Raw genomic sequence first — 17,049 nt, 5'->3', positions numbered from 1 at the left:
AAAGGAAGAACAGAGAGAGGAGAATGGAGTCAGAATATTAAAGGAAGAACAGAGAGAGGAGAATGGAGTGTGTATTCTTGAGTCACAGGAGCATGAGTTTGTGCTAAATAGAGAGAGAGAGTAAAGAGAGAGAGAGTAAAGAGAGAGGGAGAGAGAGAGAGAGAGTGCTTCAGGAGATACCGCATCAGGAGATACCGAGGAAGAGAGGAAATCCATCTCTTACATTTGGCACATTGCAGAAAAATGAGAAATGCATTAATATGAAGCAGTTACTAGAGTTCTATGTCTGGAGGAAAGGTGTGTTGACTGATCAGGCAGTATCTTGCTGAAGAGAATATGAGCAGCCTAGACAGACACATCTCTCTTCCGTAGCCCATTGACTTGCCTGTCATCTGTGAAAGAGGAGTCTTGCCTCAAATCGATTACCTGTTGCATTTTATAAAGTGATATTGATTATTTTATTCATCAACTCAGAATGTTATCATCACCCCTGACTGTGCACATCCATGCTTCACTGCTCTGGTAGGGTGGGTTGGAGATGGGACACTCCAAACATGTCTTTGGCCTGTTCTGTATGAATGAAACTTATCTCCATAGCATGTTAAAGTCCCTCTTACTTGATTCCATCAACTCACCAACAGTCACAGTGATTGAAGCACTACAGCTTCAGCAGCACAGTTAGAAAAAGGCTTTTGTGTGTTGTGTTTTAGGAACCTGTCGGTGTTCAGCACCCCGAGGGTCACCAGGAAGCCCTCCAGAGCCAGTAGGATGTTCACCCTCTCCGCCAAATCCCCACCGCCCAAGGTGCCACAGCCAGAGAGGCTGGACGAGGTCTACGAGGCTCTGAAGAGAGGCCTGCAGTGAGTACACATGCTTTTGCACAAAACATTATTGTCATGCATGCCTGCTCAGACAGGAAATTGACCTGCCATGTGTCTGTCTCAGGTCTTACCTGCAGGTGCACCAGATAGAGCTGGACAGCCTGAGCCGACAAATGAGGGAATCCAAGAGGAACTCTCGTCTGGTAGGTACCACCATGTCTTGAATCTGCCATAAAATGGCTGTACGCTCACTTGACCTTGTAATGGTTTTTACTGGACTGTATAGTCACATGATTTTCTTGTTCCTTTTCAGGGGTTTCTCTATGAGCTGGATAAGGTGAGTTTTACCCTGTCTTCTATATTATTCACCCAATCTATTGTACAGTATCACACAGTAATCATATGCTTAATCCAAACGTTTAGGTCTTGTAAAATAATCAGACAGCAATCCATTGGTCCCAGATTACATTATATCCATTATTTGAGCATCATTTTGAAAGAGGAGTCCTTGTGTTTCTTCCAACAGCAAGTGAAGGTGGTTGAGAGGTTTATGCGACGGCTTGAGTTCCATCTAAGCAAGGTAAGCCGTGTGTTTGTGTGTGTGAGAGAGCGAACGGAAAATGATTGTGTGATTGATTGGTAAGTTGGAAAAGTGCAAAGTTTATTTATCTTGGGTGTGTCGGATAGAAATAGATGTGGGAAGGCGTGTTAATAAAAATGATGTAAGCTACATACATTATGTAGGTTTTCATTTTATTACGACTGAGTACCCACACACTACAGCAGGCCTCAGACAGAAAGGGCCTCTAACAATGATTATGTGTGGGTGTTACTGGCAGGCTTCAGTCTATGGGTAAGGTCCAGCAGCTCTTGGCTTATTCACTGTGCTTATGAATTAGTGACCATTGAGGTGCTGCCCTTTAGCTTTTAAAACAAGCCCTGTGTTTGTACACACACACACACACACACACACACACACACACACACACACACACACACACACACACACACACACACACACACACACACACACACACACACGGTATGCCTGGACATGGTTCACTAGCAGGGGGCGGCCTCATGCTAGTCTCACATTCTTGGTTTATTTTCTGAGAGTTTTAACCCTATCCTGGGAGAGGAGTATACTGACCAGGCTGTTAACCTGACACAGCTGCAGCAGCACAGGAACACATCCTCCTCCTCGTCTTCCTCCTCCTTGTCTTCCTACTCCTACCTTATTGATGTATGATTAGTTTTTGTTTTACAAGCAGGGGGAGCCTCACCTCCTAGGGGTCAAATGTCATGGCCCATCACCTAGGTAAGGAGAGCAGAGGGTTTATTTTGAATTTGAAAGTAAACTTAACCACTTGTTGATCTGCCCTTCCCTTTCCTGGTGACAGTTAGGCTGATATCCCCTCCAGAAGGAAACAGCAGTGTTTGGTTATTATTCTGAAGGTTCCTTGAGCGGTCTGTCTCAGGGCTGGTTTGGGGGGGGTCGAGTGCAGATGTGCAAGATATTAAAATGTTTCTGATAAAATAACGGTGTTGACTGCTTTTAATCGATAGATTAGACTACAACAGATGTGTCATAGTTGAGATGTTCCTGAACAGGGCCTCCCTTGTGGGGCACGTAGTTCCTCTGGGAGAAAGAGAGAGCGGGAGGGAGAAAGATGGGGAGGGAGAGTCTTGAGCTGGAGCAGTTGGTGAGCGATGCAGATGAAGGCTGCCCGGCTGAGTCTGCCTCAGCCTCACAGTAACAGTCAGTAACCACCTCCAGATGGATAGAGGGGGCTGATTGGGATGACAGAGGAATCAATCTGCCTCTCCCTCACTCCAGCTCTGCCTGGCTCGGCCTCTGCCTGTACATTAACATTTAAAGAGCTGCTTTCTTTTCATTTTTTCTCCTTTCCTTTTTTTACCTCGTTTCCCCCCGTGGAGCAATGGCGTCTCTGTGGCCAGCCTGATGTGTGTGCATGTGTGTGTGTTTACATTTATGTGCTCATGTTTTATACTATATGAGTGTGTGTTTGAAAGTGCAATATGGGAGCCTACGTATGTAAAGTTCTGTGCCAGAGTACAGTCATTTATTGTTTGTAATTCTTCAGTCTGCTCTGCTCAGTGCTTCTGCAATGCAGAGGATTTGGTGGCTCCCCCTCTGCTCAGTCTCCCAGTCAGCTCCACAGGGGAACACTTTGGCTTTAATCATCACATCTCAATGGAGAAGCATTTGCCATCTGCAGACTTGTCCTGTTAAATATGGTGATTTTCCTCTAGTCTGACCTTTGGTCCTGTTTGACCTCTACACACACAGTGACCCCTGACCTATGCCTATTGCCTACTTAGTGTAGCTTTATTCCAGGTTAACCTCTCTCTCCCAACGCTGATGGGTTATGCAGGCTGTCCAGAACCGTGTTTCACTAGCTAGTAGTTTAGCAGGTGGTTTTGTTTTTGGCTGCTGTGAGTGAAGTTAGAGGAGACATACACCATTACTCACTCCAAAAATCAGTTATTTCATCTTAAACACACATCAGCTAGTGTTTCATCGTAAACACACATGGAGGGTAGTTTTACGTAACAAAGAGGATAGTCTTCAAAGCAACATGTTGAGACCGTATGAGTGGGTCATCAGGAATGCAGTTAGAGTGCTGTTGTGTGGCGTCGTGGCTAAGTGGACCAGACCAGACAGGTGGAGCTAGCGCTCTGTGATCACCAGGAAATGGAGGGAATGTGACAGAAGGTGAAGAACGAGGGAGTGGCGAGAGGGGGGGTGGTGCTCTCAATGCTATCAGAATGAAAAGGATTGTGATGCACCCTCTCACATACTCATAAAACACATCTCCCGTGGAGTCGGCTTTAGTGAATGGAGCTCGCATGGTTTTTGTCTGTTTACTAATTCATTCAGGCTGGCGTGTGAGCAGCAGCTCAGCGTATGTATCCACACAGACACAGTGTGGGCCTGACATTCTGGGTCACTCACTGTGATGAATCAGGGTGTCTGAAAGTGGGGAGATAGTGGGGTGTCATTTAGTGAATGAGGCTCCGTGCTGGAAGCGATGTGCACTGATTCAGAAAATCTGGGAAAAGTCATAACACACAATAACACACTTATCCCGTAACCTGAAAACAATTTGTGATGTTCTGGACAGGGCGAATAAAAGTTTAATCTGTAAGAGTCTGCTACAATGTTATTTGATGGGACATGCAGACAGTGTTGTTTTTTGTGTGTGTCAGAGGTTGTACGTTTTGTATTTTTTTAGGTTGTACGTTATCTGTCGTAGATTGTCAGCTTTTGTGTCACTGGGAGTTAGTATGAATTTTATGGAACCTTTATTTGAACAGGGAAGACCTAGGTCTCTTTTTTACAAATGCTCCCTGTATATACAACATAATTGTTTTCATCTTTTGTGTTTTAATATACATTAAAGCGGAGTTAACCAGTCCTGTGAATGGGTTAGGCAACTCGGGCATCTATACTCTTCAACCAATCGCTGCCTGCACCCGCCCGCCCGACTAGCATCACTACTCTGGACGGTTCTGACTTAGAATATGTGGACAACTATAAATACCTAGGTGTCTGGTTAGACTGTAAACTCTCCTTCCAGGCTCACATTAAGCATATCTAATCCAAAATTAAATCTAGAATCGGCTTCCTATTTCACAACAAAGCCTCCTTCACTCATGCTGCCAAACATACCCTCGTAAAACTGACTATCCTACCGATCCTTGACTTCGGTGATGTAATTTACTAAATAAATATGGGGGGGGATCAAAAGTAACAGTCAGTATCTTGCGTCCCACCTACTCAACAGCCAGTGGAATCCCGTGGCGCGATATGCAAATACCTTAGAAATGCTATTACTTAAATTTCTCAAACATATGACTATTTGCACCATTTTAAAGACAAGCCTCTCGTTAATCTAACCACACTGTCCGATTTCAAAAAGGCTTTACAACGAAAGCAAAACATTAGATTATGTCAGCAGAGTACCCAGCCAGAAATAATCAGACACCCATTTTTCAAGCTAGCATATAATGTCACAAAAACCAAAACCACAGCTAAATGCAGCACTAACCTTTGATGATCTTCATCAGATGACACTCCTAGGACATTATGTTATACAATACATGCATGTTTTGTTCAATCAAGTTCATATTTATATCAAAAACCAGCTTTTTACATTAGCATGTGACTAGCATGTGACTAGCATTCCCACCGAACACTTCCGGTGAATTTACTAAATTACTCACGATAAACGTTCACAAAAACATAACAATTATTTTAAGAATTATAGATACAGAACTCCTATATGCAATCGTTATGTCCGATTTTAAAATAGCTTTTCGGTGAAAGCACATTTTGCAATATTCTGAGTAGATAGCCCGGCCATCACAGGCTAGCTATTTTGACACCCACCAAGTGTGGTACTCACCAAACTCAGAATTACTATTAGAAAAGTTTGATTACCTTTGGTGTTCTTCGTCAGAATGCACTCCCAGGACTTCTACTTCAATAACAAATGTTGGTTTGGTTCCAAATAATCCATAGTTATATCCAAATAGCGGCGTTTTGTTCGTGCGTTCAAGACACTATCCGAAGGGTAAAGAAGGGTGACGCGCCCGACGCGTTTCGTGACAAAAAAATTCTAAACATTCCATTACCGTACTTCGAAGCATGTCAAACGCTAAAATCAATTTTTATGCGATTTTTCTCGTAAAAAAGCGATAATATTCCGACCGGGAAACCGTGTTTCCGTTCAAAGACGAAAAAATAAAAACATGGTGTCGGCTCGTGCACACGCCTCAGTCTCATTGTTCTCAGATCGACCACTATCCAAATGCGCTACTGTTTTTCAGCCATGGCCTGCAAAGTCACCATTCATCGTTCTGGCGCCCTCTGAGAGCCTATGGGAGAGTTAGAAAATGTCACGTTATGCCAGAGATCCCCTGTTTTGGTTAGAGATGATCAAGAAGGCCAAGAAATAGTCAGAGAGAGCGCTTCCTGTTTGGAATCTTCTCAGGCTTCGGCCTGCCAAATGAGTTCTGTTATACTCACAGACACCAGTTTTAGAAACTTTATGGTGTTTTCTATCCAAATCAAACAATTATATGCATATTCTAGTTACTGGGCAGGAGTAGTAACCAGATTAAATCGGGTACGTTTTTTATCCGGCTGTGCAAATACTGCCCCCTATCCCCAACAGGTTAAGTACTGCAGTGCTCCTCCTCCTCATGGACTGCACCAGATTTGCCCGTTCTTGCTGTGAGATGTTACCCCACTCTTCCACCAAGGCACCTGCACGACCCTCACCCTCCGATCCAACAGGTCCCAGACGAGATCCGGGCTCTTTGCTGGCCAATGCAGAACACTGACACTCCTGTCTTGCAGGAAATCACACACAGAACGAGCAGTATGGCTGGTGGCATTGTCATCCTGGAGGGTCATGTCAGGATGAACCTGCAGGAAAGGTACCACATGAGGGAGGAGGATGTCTTCCCTGTAACGCACAGCGTTGAGATTGCCTGAAATGACAACAAGCTCAGTCCTATGATGATATGACACACCGCCACAGACCATGACGGACCCTCCACCTCCAAATCGATCCCGCTCCAGAGTACAGGCCTCGGTGTTTTATCGTCATTCCTTTGACGATAAATGCAAATCCGCCCATCACCCCTGGTGAGACAAAACCGCGACTCGTCAGTGAAGAGCACTTTTGCCAGTCCTGTCTGGTCCAGCGATGGTGGGTTTCTGCCCATAGACGACGATGTTGCCGGTGATGTCTGTTGAGGACCTGCCTTACAACAGGCCTACAAGCCCTCAGTCCAGCCTCTGTCCGCAATAGGCTGAGAATCTGAGCACTGATGGAGGGATTGTTTGTTCCTGGTGTAACTCGGGCAGTTGTTGCCATCCTGTACCTGTCCCGCAGGTGTGATGTTCGGATGTACCGATCCTGTGCAGGTGTTGTTACACGTGGTCTGCCACTGCGAGGACGATCAGCTGTCCATCCTATCTCCCTGTAGCACTGTCTTAGGCGTCTCACAGTACGGACATTGCAATTTATTGCTTTGGCCACATCTGCAGTCCTCATGCCTCCTTGCAGCATGCCTAAGGCACGTTCACGCAAATGAGCCGGGACCCTGGGCGTCTTTCTTTTGGTGTTTTTCAGAGTCAGTCGAAAGGCCTCTTGTGTCCTAAGTTTTCATAACTGTGACCTTAATTGCCTACTGTCTGTAAGCTGTTAGTGTCTTAACGACCGTTCCACAGGTGCATGTTCATTAATTATTTATGGTTCATTGAACAAGCATGGGAAACAGTGTTTAAACCCTTTACAATGAAGATCTGTGACGTTATTGGGATTTTTACAAATTATCTTTGAAAGACAGGGTCCTGAAAAATGGACATTTCTTTTTATGCTGAGTTTATATGTTTTTTAACTTCTATGGGCTAGGTGGGACGCTGTTGTAAATTTGATCAAAGTTTATGATGAGTATTTTTGTAAATTGATGTGCTCATTCACCGGAGGTTTTGGAGGCAAAACATTTTCTGAACATCACACGCCAATGTAAAATGTTTTTTTTTAATATAAATATGAACTTTATCGAACAAAACATACATGTATTGTGTAACATAATGTCCTAGGAGTGTCATCTGATGAAGATCGTCAAAGGTTAGTGATTCATTTTAGCTGTATTTCTGGTTTTTGTGACGCCTCTCCTTGCTTGGAAAATGGCTGTGTGGTTTTTCTTGTCAAGGTGACGTCCTAACATAATCTAATGCTATGCTTTCGCCGTAAAGCCTTTTTGAAATCGGACAATGTGGTTGGATTAACGAGAAGTTTATCTTTAAAATGGTGTAAAATAGTTGATTGTTTGAGAAATTTGAATTATGATATTTTTGTTGTTTTGTATTTCGCGCCCTGCTATTCCATTGGCTGTTGGCGAGGGGTCCCGCTGGCGGAACGTCTGTCCTCAACAGGTTTTAAGCAGACCGGAATGTAATTGGTTGGCCCTTGTGGATTTATTGTGGCTTTCTTGTTGTCTACTGCTAGCAAAGCATCCAGGACTTATTTTTCTGTAAATAGCCTAAAAGAAAAGCTTTGACTAATTTCTCTGATCATTCGGCAAGTTTCCCCTATCAGCATCCAGCTCAATATCATTGTGAATAGGCTTAGAAGTTATTTCAAAGACAGAGCCCGCTGAAATAAAATGGTGATTAAATACATCAATGATGCCGTTTTTTCCCATAATGAGGGCAGTGCCTGAATTAATTTGTTGTGGCAGAAAGGAGATTTCACATTTTTCCAGAATTTAGCAGGGTTCCTATTACAATCCAAAAGAGCAGTTACATAATAATCAGATTTATGCTTTCTGATTTGTCTTACACAATGATTCCTCAGTTGCTTAAAAGCTTGCCAGTCCGGGACTAAGCCTGTATTCCTGGTCTTGATCCAAGCATCATCTCTGTTACGAATGACTTCTGATAATTCTGGAGTGTTCCAGACATTCCATCTGCCTTTAACCCTTCATTTTTTGAAGAGAGCATGATTACCCACAAAGAATTGAAGACATTTGCAAAAAGGCTCAAAGATAAATCAGGTTCAGGTATAGCTGAAGTACAGTCAAGGTCACTAAAATAAAGATCATGTAAAAAAGCCTGACTGAAGGTTTTTAAAGTTCCTCTTTGTGCTGACATGAGGCTGAGTTTGTATTCTCACATTTCTAACACACTAAAATAAAGATCACTAAAATAAAGATCATGTAAAAAAGCCTGACTGAAGGTTTTTAAAGTTCCTCTTTGTGCTGACACGAGGCTGAGTTTGTATTCTCACATTTCTAACACAAACAACTGGGGAATTGTCACTAATGTCTTGGGCGAAGACACCAGTAGAAATGTAATTTCTCTGGTGTATTCATTAAAATAAGGGTTGAGGTAGTGGAGGACTGATGGATCTTTAGGGTTGGACCGTGTAGGCTTAGTCACCAGCTGGGTTAGGTTTAGATCATTACACATGTCTTTTAGATTGGGAAATGCAGGCTTCAGACAATCATAATTTAGGTCACCCAGGATAGTAACTTCTGATTTAGTAAAATAAGACAACAAACTAGTTAACTCCTCGAGTGCACAAAGGTTAGCCGAGGGAGGACGGTACACCCCTATAATGGTTATGGATACATTTTTTCTTAGACAAAGGCTTGAAGATAAAAGCTCTAATTTTTGGGCAAGGGAAATACATTTCAGTAAAGAGAGAAATATGTTTTAATAAGAATGGCCTCTCCACCACCTCAATACTCTGTATGTCAGCTCTGAACACATTATAACCCTCAATATTAATATCAGTCCAGAATGTCCCCAGAGATCCAAGTTTCAGTCAATACCAGAATGTCCGGATTAGTCTGCTAGGCGCAGATCTTGATGTAATCCAGTTTAGGAAGTAAGCTCCTAATGTTCAGGTGCATCACCCCAAGTCCTTTTTACAATTTGTAAAGTCACATGGAGTCTCCAATTCAAACGAGCTATGTTCAATAGGTGGTTGCAGGCCCTGTCTGATGGTTAATATTTATAATGTTGGTATGGCTATAAGATTGTATAGAACTGCACCATTTGGTCTATCCCTATTTAGTAATAGAGGAAAGGGTAGAAATTGCAATTACTTTTCCAAGGTTAGCACCATAGGGCCTGAGGCCGCAGCCAATGTCAATATGGGCAACTCTGAGTAACCAATGATAGAATGTTATAAACTGACTTACATGGGCTTTGGTTGCTATCGTGCAACAGAGTTACACATGGAATGAACAAAACATAGTCAATAATACAGTAGGAAAAAAAGAAAACAAAAGGTCTATATACAGTGAGTGCAAATTGGGTAAAATAAGGGAATTAAGGCAATAAATAGGCCACGGTGGCAAAGTAATTACAGTATGGCAATTAAACACTGGAATGGTAGATGTGCAAGTAGAGATACTGGGGTGCAAAAGGAGCAGAATAAATAAATACAGTATGGGGATGAGGTAGATAGATGGGCTGTATACAGATGAGCTATGAACAGGTGCAGTGATCTGTGAGCTGCTCTGACAGCTGGTGCTTAAAGCTAGTGAGGGAGATGGGAATCTCCAGCTTCAGAGATATTTGCAGTTCGTTCCAGTCATTGGCAGCAGAGAACTGGAAGGAAAGGCGACCAAGGGAGGAATTGGCTTTGGGGGTGACCAGTGAGATATACCTGCTGGAGCGCATGCTACGAGTGGGTGCTGCTATGGTGACCAGCGAGCTGAGATAAGGCGGGGCTTTACCTAGCAGAGACTTGTAGATAACCTGTAGCCAGTGGGTTTGGCGACAAGTATGAAGTGAGGGCCAGCCAACGAGAGCGTATAGGTCGCAATGGTGGGTAGTGTATGGGGCTTTGATGACAAAACGGATGGCACTGTGATAGACTGCATCCAGTTTGTTGAGTAGAGTGTTGGAGGCTATTTTATAGATGACATTGCCGAAGTTGAGGATCGGTAGGATGGTCAGTTTTACGAGGGTATGTTTGGCAGCATGAGTGAAGGATGATTTGTTGCGAAATAGGAAGCCGATTCTAGATTTAATTTTGGATTGTAGATGCTTAATATGAGTCTGGAAGGAGAGTTTACAGTCTAGCCAGACACCCAGGTATTTGTAGTTATCCACGTATTCTAAGTCAGAGTTGTCCAGAGTAGTGATGCTGGATGGGTGGGCAGGTGCGGGCAATGATCGGTTGAATAGCATGCATTTCGTTTTATTTGCATTTAAGAGCAGTTGGAGGCCACGGAAGGAGAATTGTATGGCATTGAAGCTCGTCTGGAGGTTAGTTAACACAGTGTCCAAAGAGGGGCCAGAAGTATACAGAATGGTGTCGTCTGCGTAGAGGTGGATCAGAGAATCACCAGCAGCAAGAGCGACATCATTGATGTATACAGAGAAGAGAGTCGTCCCAAGAATTGAACCCTGTGGCACACCCATAGATACTGCCAGAGGTCCGGACAACAGGCCCTCCGATTTGACACACTGAACTCTATCAGAGAAGTTGTTGGTGAACCAGGCGAGGCAATCATTTGAGAAACCAAGGCTGTCGAGTCTGCCAATAAGAATGTGGTGATTGACAGAGTCGAAAGCCTTGGCCAGGTCGATGAATACAGCTGCACAGTAATGTCTCTATCGATGGCGGTTATGATATTGTTAAGGACCTTGAGCGTGGCTGAGGTGCACCCATGACCGGCTCTGAAACCAGATTGCATAGCGGAGAAGGTACGGTGTGATTCAAAATGGTCGGTAATCTGTTTGTTAACTTGGCTTTCGAAGACCTTAGAGATGCAGGGTAGGATAGATATAGGTCTGTAGCAGTTTGGGTCTAGAGTGTCTCCCCCTTTGAAGAGGGGGATGACCGTGGCAGCTTTCCAATCTTTGGGAATCTCAGACGATACGAGAGGTTGAACAGGCTAGTAATAGGGGTTGCAACAATTTTGGCAGATAATTATAGAAAATTTTCATTTTTACTGCCAATATTTGTCTATGGAGATTGCATGGACGTGTGCTCAATGTTATACACCTATCAGCAAAGGGTATGGCTGAAATTGCCGAATCCACTAAATTGAAGGGGTGTCCACATACTTTTGTATATATAGTGTATATGTGGGAAAATGAGGTGCAGGAGGAGGTCGTAGACCAATAAGAAAGCCAACAACAGGAAGCAAAGGTGTGTGTGTGTGTGTGTGTGTGTGGCCAGTGGAATGTCACCATCTGGAGTTCCACTGTATTGCAGTCGCTTCTTAATTTTTCAGACACACTTTTTTCAGAGGTTGTTAAAGTGTAAACAACGAAAGGAAGGATTATGGTGCAATTACATGCTTTATGGTTCCATGATAATGGAAATCTAATATGTCACTACTAAATGGATTACTATTATTGAAAAGGTTTCATGAAGAGAGTTTTAGGGTGTACAGTATGTTTTAATGTTTGGTGAATAAAACATTAAAAAAATATATAATAAAGATATACAGTTGTATAACCACTGTAAAGAACAAATGAAAGTAACCATCCATGTGTTTTGTCCTCCTCAGATTGACGAGCTGTATGAGGCCTACTGTATGCAGCACCGGCTGAGGGATGGAGCCAATAAGATGGTGAAGGCCTACACAGTCTCCCAGGGCAGCCGCGAGGCCAGAGAGAGCCTGTCTGAGGCCAACAAAGGCTACAAAGAATACACAGAGGTGAGGGGTGAGAGGAGAGTTGATCAGTGAGGGAAAGAAGGGAGGGAGTACCAGGATAAGATGTACAGGAAGCCGAGGACAGTCATTTTCCTGAGACAGAGTTCAAAGACTGTAGGGTAACCTGACTAAGAACAGGTGCTCTCGTTCTCCCAGAGCTTTGCTCTATGATATTAGTACAATGATTGTAGTGTTGACTGCCTAATGTTTTTGCTTTGAAGGCTTTTCCATAACATTCTCTCTCTCTCTCTCGCGCTCTCTCTGTCTCTCTCTGTCTCTCTCTGTCTCTCTCTGTCTCTCTCTGTCTGTCTCTCTCTGTCTCTCTGTCTCTCTCTCGCGCTCTTTATAGAACATGTGCATGTTGGAGAGCGAGCTGGAAAACCAGCTGGGGGAGTTCCATGTTAAGATGAAGGGTATGTTCATGTCAGTGTATCTACACTCTTCGTCTGTTGTGACTCCGGACCCCAGTGTACCTTCGCTTCCTGTTGGTCTATCCCAATCAAACGGTTGCATTGTAAGATTGTTTGTTTGCTTGTATGTGGTCATGAAAGGTTTTTTGTTTGTTGCAGGTCTAGCAGGGTTCGCACGGCTTTGTGCTGGGGACACGTATGAGGTGAGTTCATTTTTTTCTCTCTCCTTTTATCGCTCTCTCTCCCTCTCTCTCTGTTCCCTCCACTCTTGCTGTCCTTGCAGGAGTAGTTTCTGCATGGCTGCCACAGCGTCATCATTCTAAGCGTTAGTGCTGGTGGAGGGAGGGAGGGAGTGTATATGCTACAGTAACATGGCCTCTCAGAGCTGGGCTATCTGCAGACTGCAGGAGGAGGGTAATTGGAAAAGGAAAGGCGTTAATGTGTCAGCACTCCCTCTGTCTGTTTAACATGCATAGAGTTAGTGATGATTGACAGCATAATCAATGTGAGTCAGTGGCACACTCCATTCCCTCGCAGGGAGAAGGCACCTATAAACACAACCTCCCGTGCTGAACTCTGCATTCAGCACAAACACAAATGACTCAGCGAAGGCTTAAGAATGAGCAAATGTGTGAAGACCAAGATAAATGTGACTGACTGGCTCATTGTGTGTTTCTGTTATTCCATATTGAACCTAAACCTGACCCCTGACCTTTTAGATCTTTATGAAGTATGGGCGGCAGCGCTGGAAGCTGAGGGGAAGGATGGAGATCAATGGCAAGCAGGTGTGGGACAGCGAGGACATGGTCTTTCTGCCTCTCATCACAGAGTTCCTATCAATAAAGGTATGAAGCAGCATATCCTGGCCTAAAACTAGTACACAGATGAACACACAGAGACCGTCACTCTCACACACAGAGACCGTCACTCTCACACACAGAGACCGTCACTCACACACACAGAGACCGTCACTCTCACACACAGAGACCGTCACTCTCACACACATTCACTTTGTCACATCTGTGTGTGAAGCGAAGGCTCAGAGGTAATGGATGTAACAGCTCAGTGAGAGGAGAGGAGAGCAGCTGGATATCTACTTGTTTTTCTCCCTCACTGATTTCATTACTTCCCCCAATCATGTCAAGGGATCGGAAAGTCAGGAGACACAGAATGAATGAACAAGGGGGGTTTGGAGAGCAGGCATCGGGACGGGGTTTGGAGAGCAGGCATCGGGACGGGGTTTGGAGAGCAGGCATCGGGACGGGGTTTGGAGAGCAGGCATCGGGACGGGGTTTGGAGAGCAGGCATCGGGACGGGGTTTGGAGAGCAGGCATCGGGACGGGGTTTGGAGAGCAGGCATCGGGACGGGGTTTGGAGAGCAAGCATCGGGACGGGGTTTGGAGAGCAGGCATCGGGACGGGGTTTGGAGAGCAGGCATCGGGACGGGGTATGGAGAGCAGGCATCGGGACGGGGTATGGAGAGCAGGCATCGGGACGGGGTTTGGAGAGATTTAGATCATACCAGAATCACTAATTGTGATGTGTCTTACTATGGTTTCCTAGGTGACAGAGCTGAAGAGCCTGGCCAATCATGTGGTAGTGGGGAACGTGTCATGTGAGACCAAAGACCTCTTTGCTGCTCTACCCCGGACGGTGGCCGTGGACATCAATGACCTCGGGACCATCAAACTAAGCCTAGAGGTCACCTGGAAGTGAGTGATTATCACATCAGTGTGGTGAACTGCTTTCAGTGGATACCACCACTAGTGCACAAACATGTATTTGTGTGTGGGTCTAGTATTAAGTTTCTGTACCCTTTTTATCTCTCTGTCAGCCCTTTCGACAAGGATGACCAAGCCTCAGCCGCCAGCACTGTCAACAAACCCCCCACGGTGAACAAACGCTTCTCCACCTACAACCAGAGTCCTCCTGATACCCCCTCCTTACGGGAACAGGCCTTCTATGTGAGTACCCTGGCTCTAACCCTGTGCTCTAAACAGTGTCCTCTTTCTTAATATGGTCCATAATCCATGGAGTAATGAGCTGTAATATGGTTCTTTGAATGAATCTGAGTGATAGCCCTTTCAACCCATTTCATTTCCATCCATGGCACCAGAAGTCTCCTGCTGTCATCTCATCCAGTCTACCTCAGAGGCACTCTTTGATGAATGATTTTCCCATCTGAGACAGTAACTGTCACATGATTCAAAACGCAGCATCATACCGACTGTATTTCTGTATTTTGAAAGTTATATCTTAAGCTTGATTGCTGACAGGCAAAACATTTTGGGACTATATCAATAATGGAATAATGAAACAAATACCAAAATAGTTATTAGGTGAAGTTTTCCTTTAAGGGAGTGTCTCAGCTATAGTTAATTATGTTCATAATGGCGCACAAAGCTTGCTACAGTTCTACCAGCTGTACTGAGCCTTCCTCCCTGGTGACTCACTGATAGCCTGCCGCAAGGTTAATCAGCTGCCAGGTATCCAGGACATGTTCTGTAATGCAACATGTTGTCTGTCAGTGGTGGTTGTTGTGCTGTTAAGATGCAGCACTAGAACCTCAGGAGGTTTTCTGCACACGTCCGCTGGTTCACAAAGCTAGCAGGATGTATTGGTCTGGTTTGTCAATGGGCCAGCTAAATACTCCAGCACTTATTTGTCTTAATTCAATAACTTGATTGAGTTAGGGTGAAGAGAACGACTGTGTCGTCTAGCTGTGATGTGTAATTGCATTGGTCCACTAGTGGACCTTTCTCACGGCCCTCTCCTGCTTTACCTGGTGGTGTAAAGACGGCTCCTAGGAGCCTGTCAAGGAGCATGATGTCCCCCAAACACCGCTGGTCCCTGCTGGATGTGTTCCGTGACACTCTGGCTGAGAGACTGTCTCAGAGCTGCTCCTGCAGTGATGTCTCCTCAGTCCACCTGGGCTCTGCTAACATGCAGACTGACGTAAGTGCAGTTAGCCACTACAGACATCCCACTAGATCCCTCAGTAGTTACTAGTTAAAGGTGTGGTATTTGTGGTAGAGCATGGTAATAGAACCTCCTTAGAGGAACTTACAGTAGGTCTTTGTAGATTGTGTTGTGCTGTCAATTGTTGTTTAGAACCTCTGTACGGTTGGCCACTATAGAAGCTCTGTGTTTATGGTTAGATGTTATGTTCCTTGTTGGGTTTTAAAATAGTTTTTAGTAGTATTCTCAATGACCGAGAGCGCTGGGAAACAGACGCAGCCTCCAGCTCTCAATATGAAGCGTGTATTTGTTCTTATTGTTCCAGTGAGATGGGGCCTGGATGCCTAGCGAAAGCAGAGGCCTGATAAATGAGATGTTAATTAAAGGGAGCAGGGAGTTTGTTTGCTTTCTGGGCCAGAGGCCAGGCAGCTATGCTCTGGTTAATAATGTTTGGCATGGGTTTACAGGGGCCCTCAGCCCTCTGTCTGTCTATCTGACTCTGTTATACTGAATGTCTGCTGGACTAGTCCCATCTTCAGAATTTGATGGCAGTGTCTCCATTTGACTTTGTCACCCTTGTGCTCTTCCTCCCTCCCTCTCTTTTTTTCTCTCTCTCCCTCTCACTGTAGAACATGCTGAGGAGGCAGGAGGAGATGGAGAATGGCACAGCCTGGTCTAACTCCTCGGAGTCGTCAGATGACTCGTCCAGCCCCCAGCTGTCCCTGGGGCTGCGTCACGCCAACAAGAATCTGGTCCAGCTAGAGGTTCAGGCCGCCGCGCCCTCCATTGAGATCTCCTTTGCTCCCCGAGACTCTGCCACCTCCACCCCTACCCGCTCAGCCAAACCGGAGGATGTGCAGAAGGAGGAGCCAGACACTGGAACAGCAGGGAAAGAGGAGGATTCTGGGAAACAGGCTGTGCCTAACGGCCAAACACGTTATTCACGCTCCCTCAGCCATATCAGTGAGAACAGTGTCGATGGCGTACTGATGGACAGGTCAACTTGCGAATCAGTGGAGCCCTCTGAGGCCACCTCCCTGCAGTCTGGGATCTCTATAAACGATATTGAGATGGAGATGCCTGCTCGGGCGGAGTCAGCCCCTGTCACAGCTGAGACTGTGGTGGTCGGGGAACCATCTGAGCCACTCGCCCCAGCTACTGTCACCATGGAGGAGAGCAGGCCGGAGAGCAGGTATTCTGCAGTGTCTGTAGAGTCAGACACGGGGTTAGAGGTTGTTTCAGGGGCTGTTTCAGAGGTAGAGCCAGAACTCCAGAGCTCTGCACCCACTAGGACTGATGCTGTGTCTCAGCAAGGTGCCTCTCTGGATCTCAGGGCAGACTCACAAGCACAGACCCAGAGCACAGAGGAAATATCATACACTGCCCACAGGGCAGTGGTGGTGGAGGCCGAGAAGCCTGGGCCTGTAGTAGAGGCCAGCCCCGCAGAGGGTGAGAAGCAGCAGGCTGTGGACAGTGAAGTTGAGGAAGCCCTGAGTGCAGTCATTGCCTCTCTGGATGACTACAGGGGACAGTTTCCTGAGTTACAGGTCCTGGAGCAGGAGCTCAGACTACTGGAGGAGACATTAACGGTAAGTTATAGCTGTGTGTGTGTGTGTGTGTGTGTGTGTGTGTGTGTG

At 45.3% G+C, this 17,049-nt stretch overlaps 1 protein-coding gene across 3 annotated transcripts in view; it reads left to right on the top strand.

The window, feature by feature from the left end:
• Nucleotides 1–17,049, top strand: part of ripor1 (RHO family interacting cell polarization regulator 1) — a 136,650-nt gene that overhangs the window by 113,387 nt on the left and 6,214 nt on the right. For all 3 annotated transcript variants that reach the window (XM_029696331.1, XM_029696330.1, XM_029696329.1), the window contains exons 3-13: nt 711–860; nt 946–1,024; nt 1,135–1,158; nt 1,348–1,401; nt 11,898–12,047; nt 12,394–12,457; nt 12,614–12,657; nt 13,174–13,299; nt 14,018–14,166; nt 14,289–14,418; nt 16,042–17,001. In XM_029696331.1, coding sequence (XP_029552191.1) covers nt 711–860; nt 946–1,024; nt 1,135–1,158; nt 1,348–1,401; nt 11,898–12,047; nt 12,394–12,457; nt 12,614–12,657; nt 13,174–13,299; nt 14,018–14,166; nt 14,289–14,418; nt 16,042–17,001 — 1,930 coding nt within the window. The remainder of the gene's footprint in view (nt 1–710; nt 861–945; nt 1,025–1,134; nt 1,159–1,347; nt 1,402–11,897; nt 12,048–12,393; nt 12,458–12,613; nt 12,658–13,173; nt 13,300–14,017; nt 14,167–14,288; nt 14,419–16,041; nt 17,002–17,049) is intronic.

This window comes from Salmo trutta, chromosome 17, assembly GCF_901001165.1.
Source record: "Salmo trutta chromosome 17, fSalTru1.1, whole genome shotgun sequence".
NCBI classification, from domain to species: domain Eukaryota; kingdom Metazoa; phylum Chordata; class Actinopteri; order Salmoniformes; family Salmonidae; genus Salmo; species Salmo trutta.
This window is presented reverse-complemented; position numbering and strand designations above follow the sequence as displayed.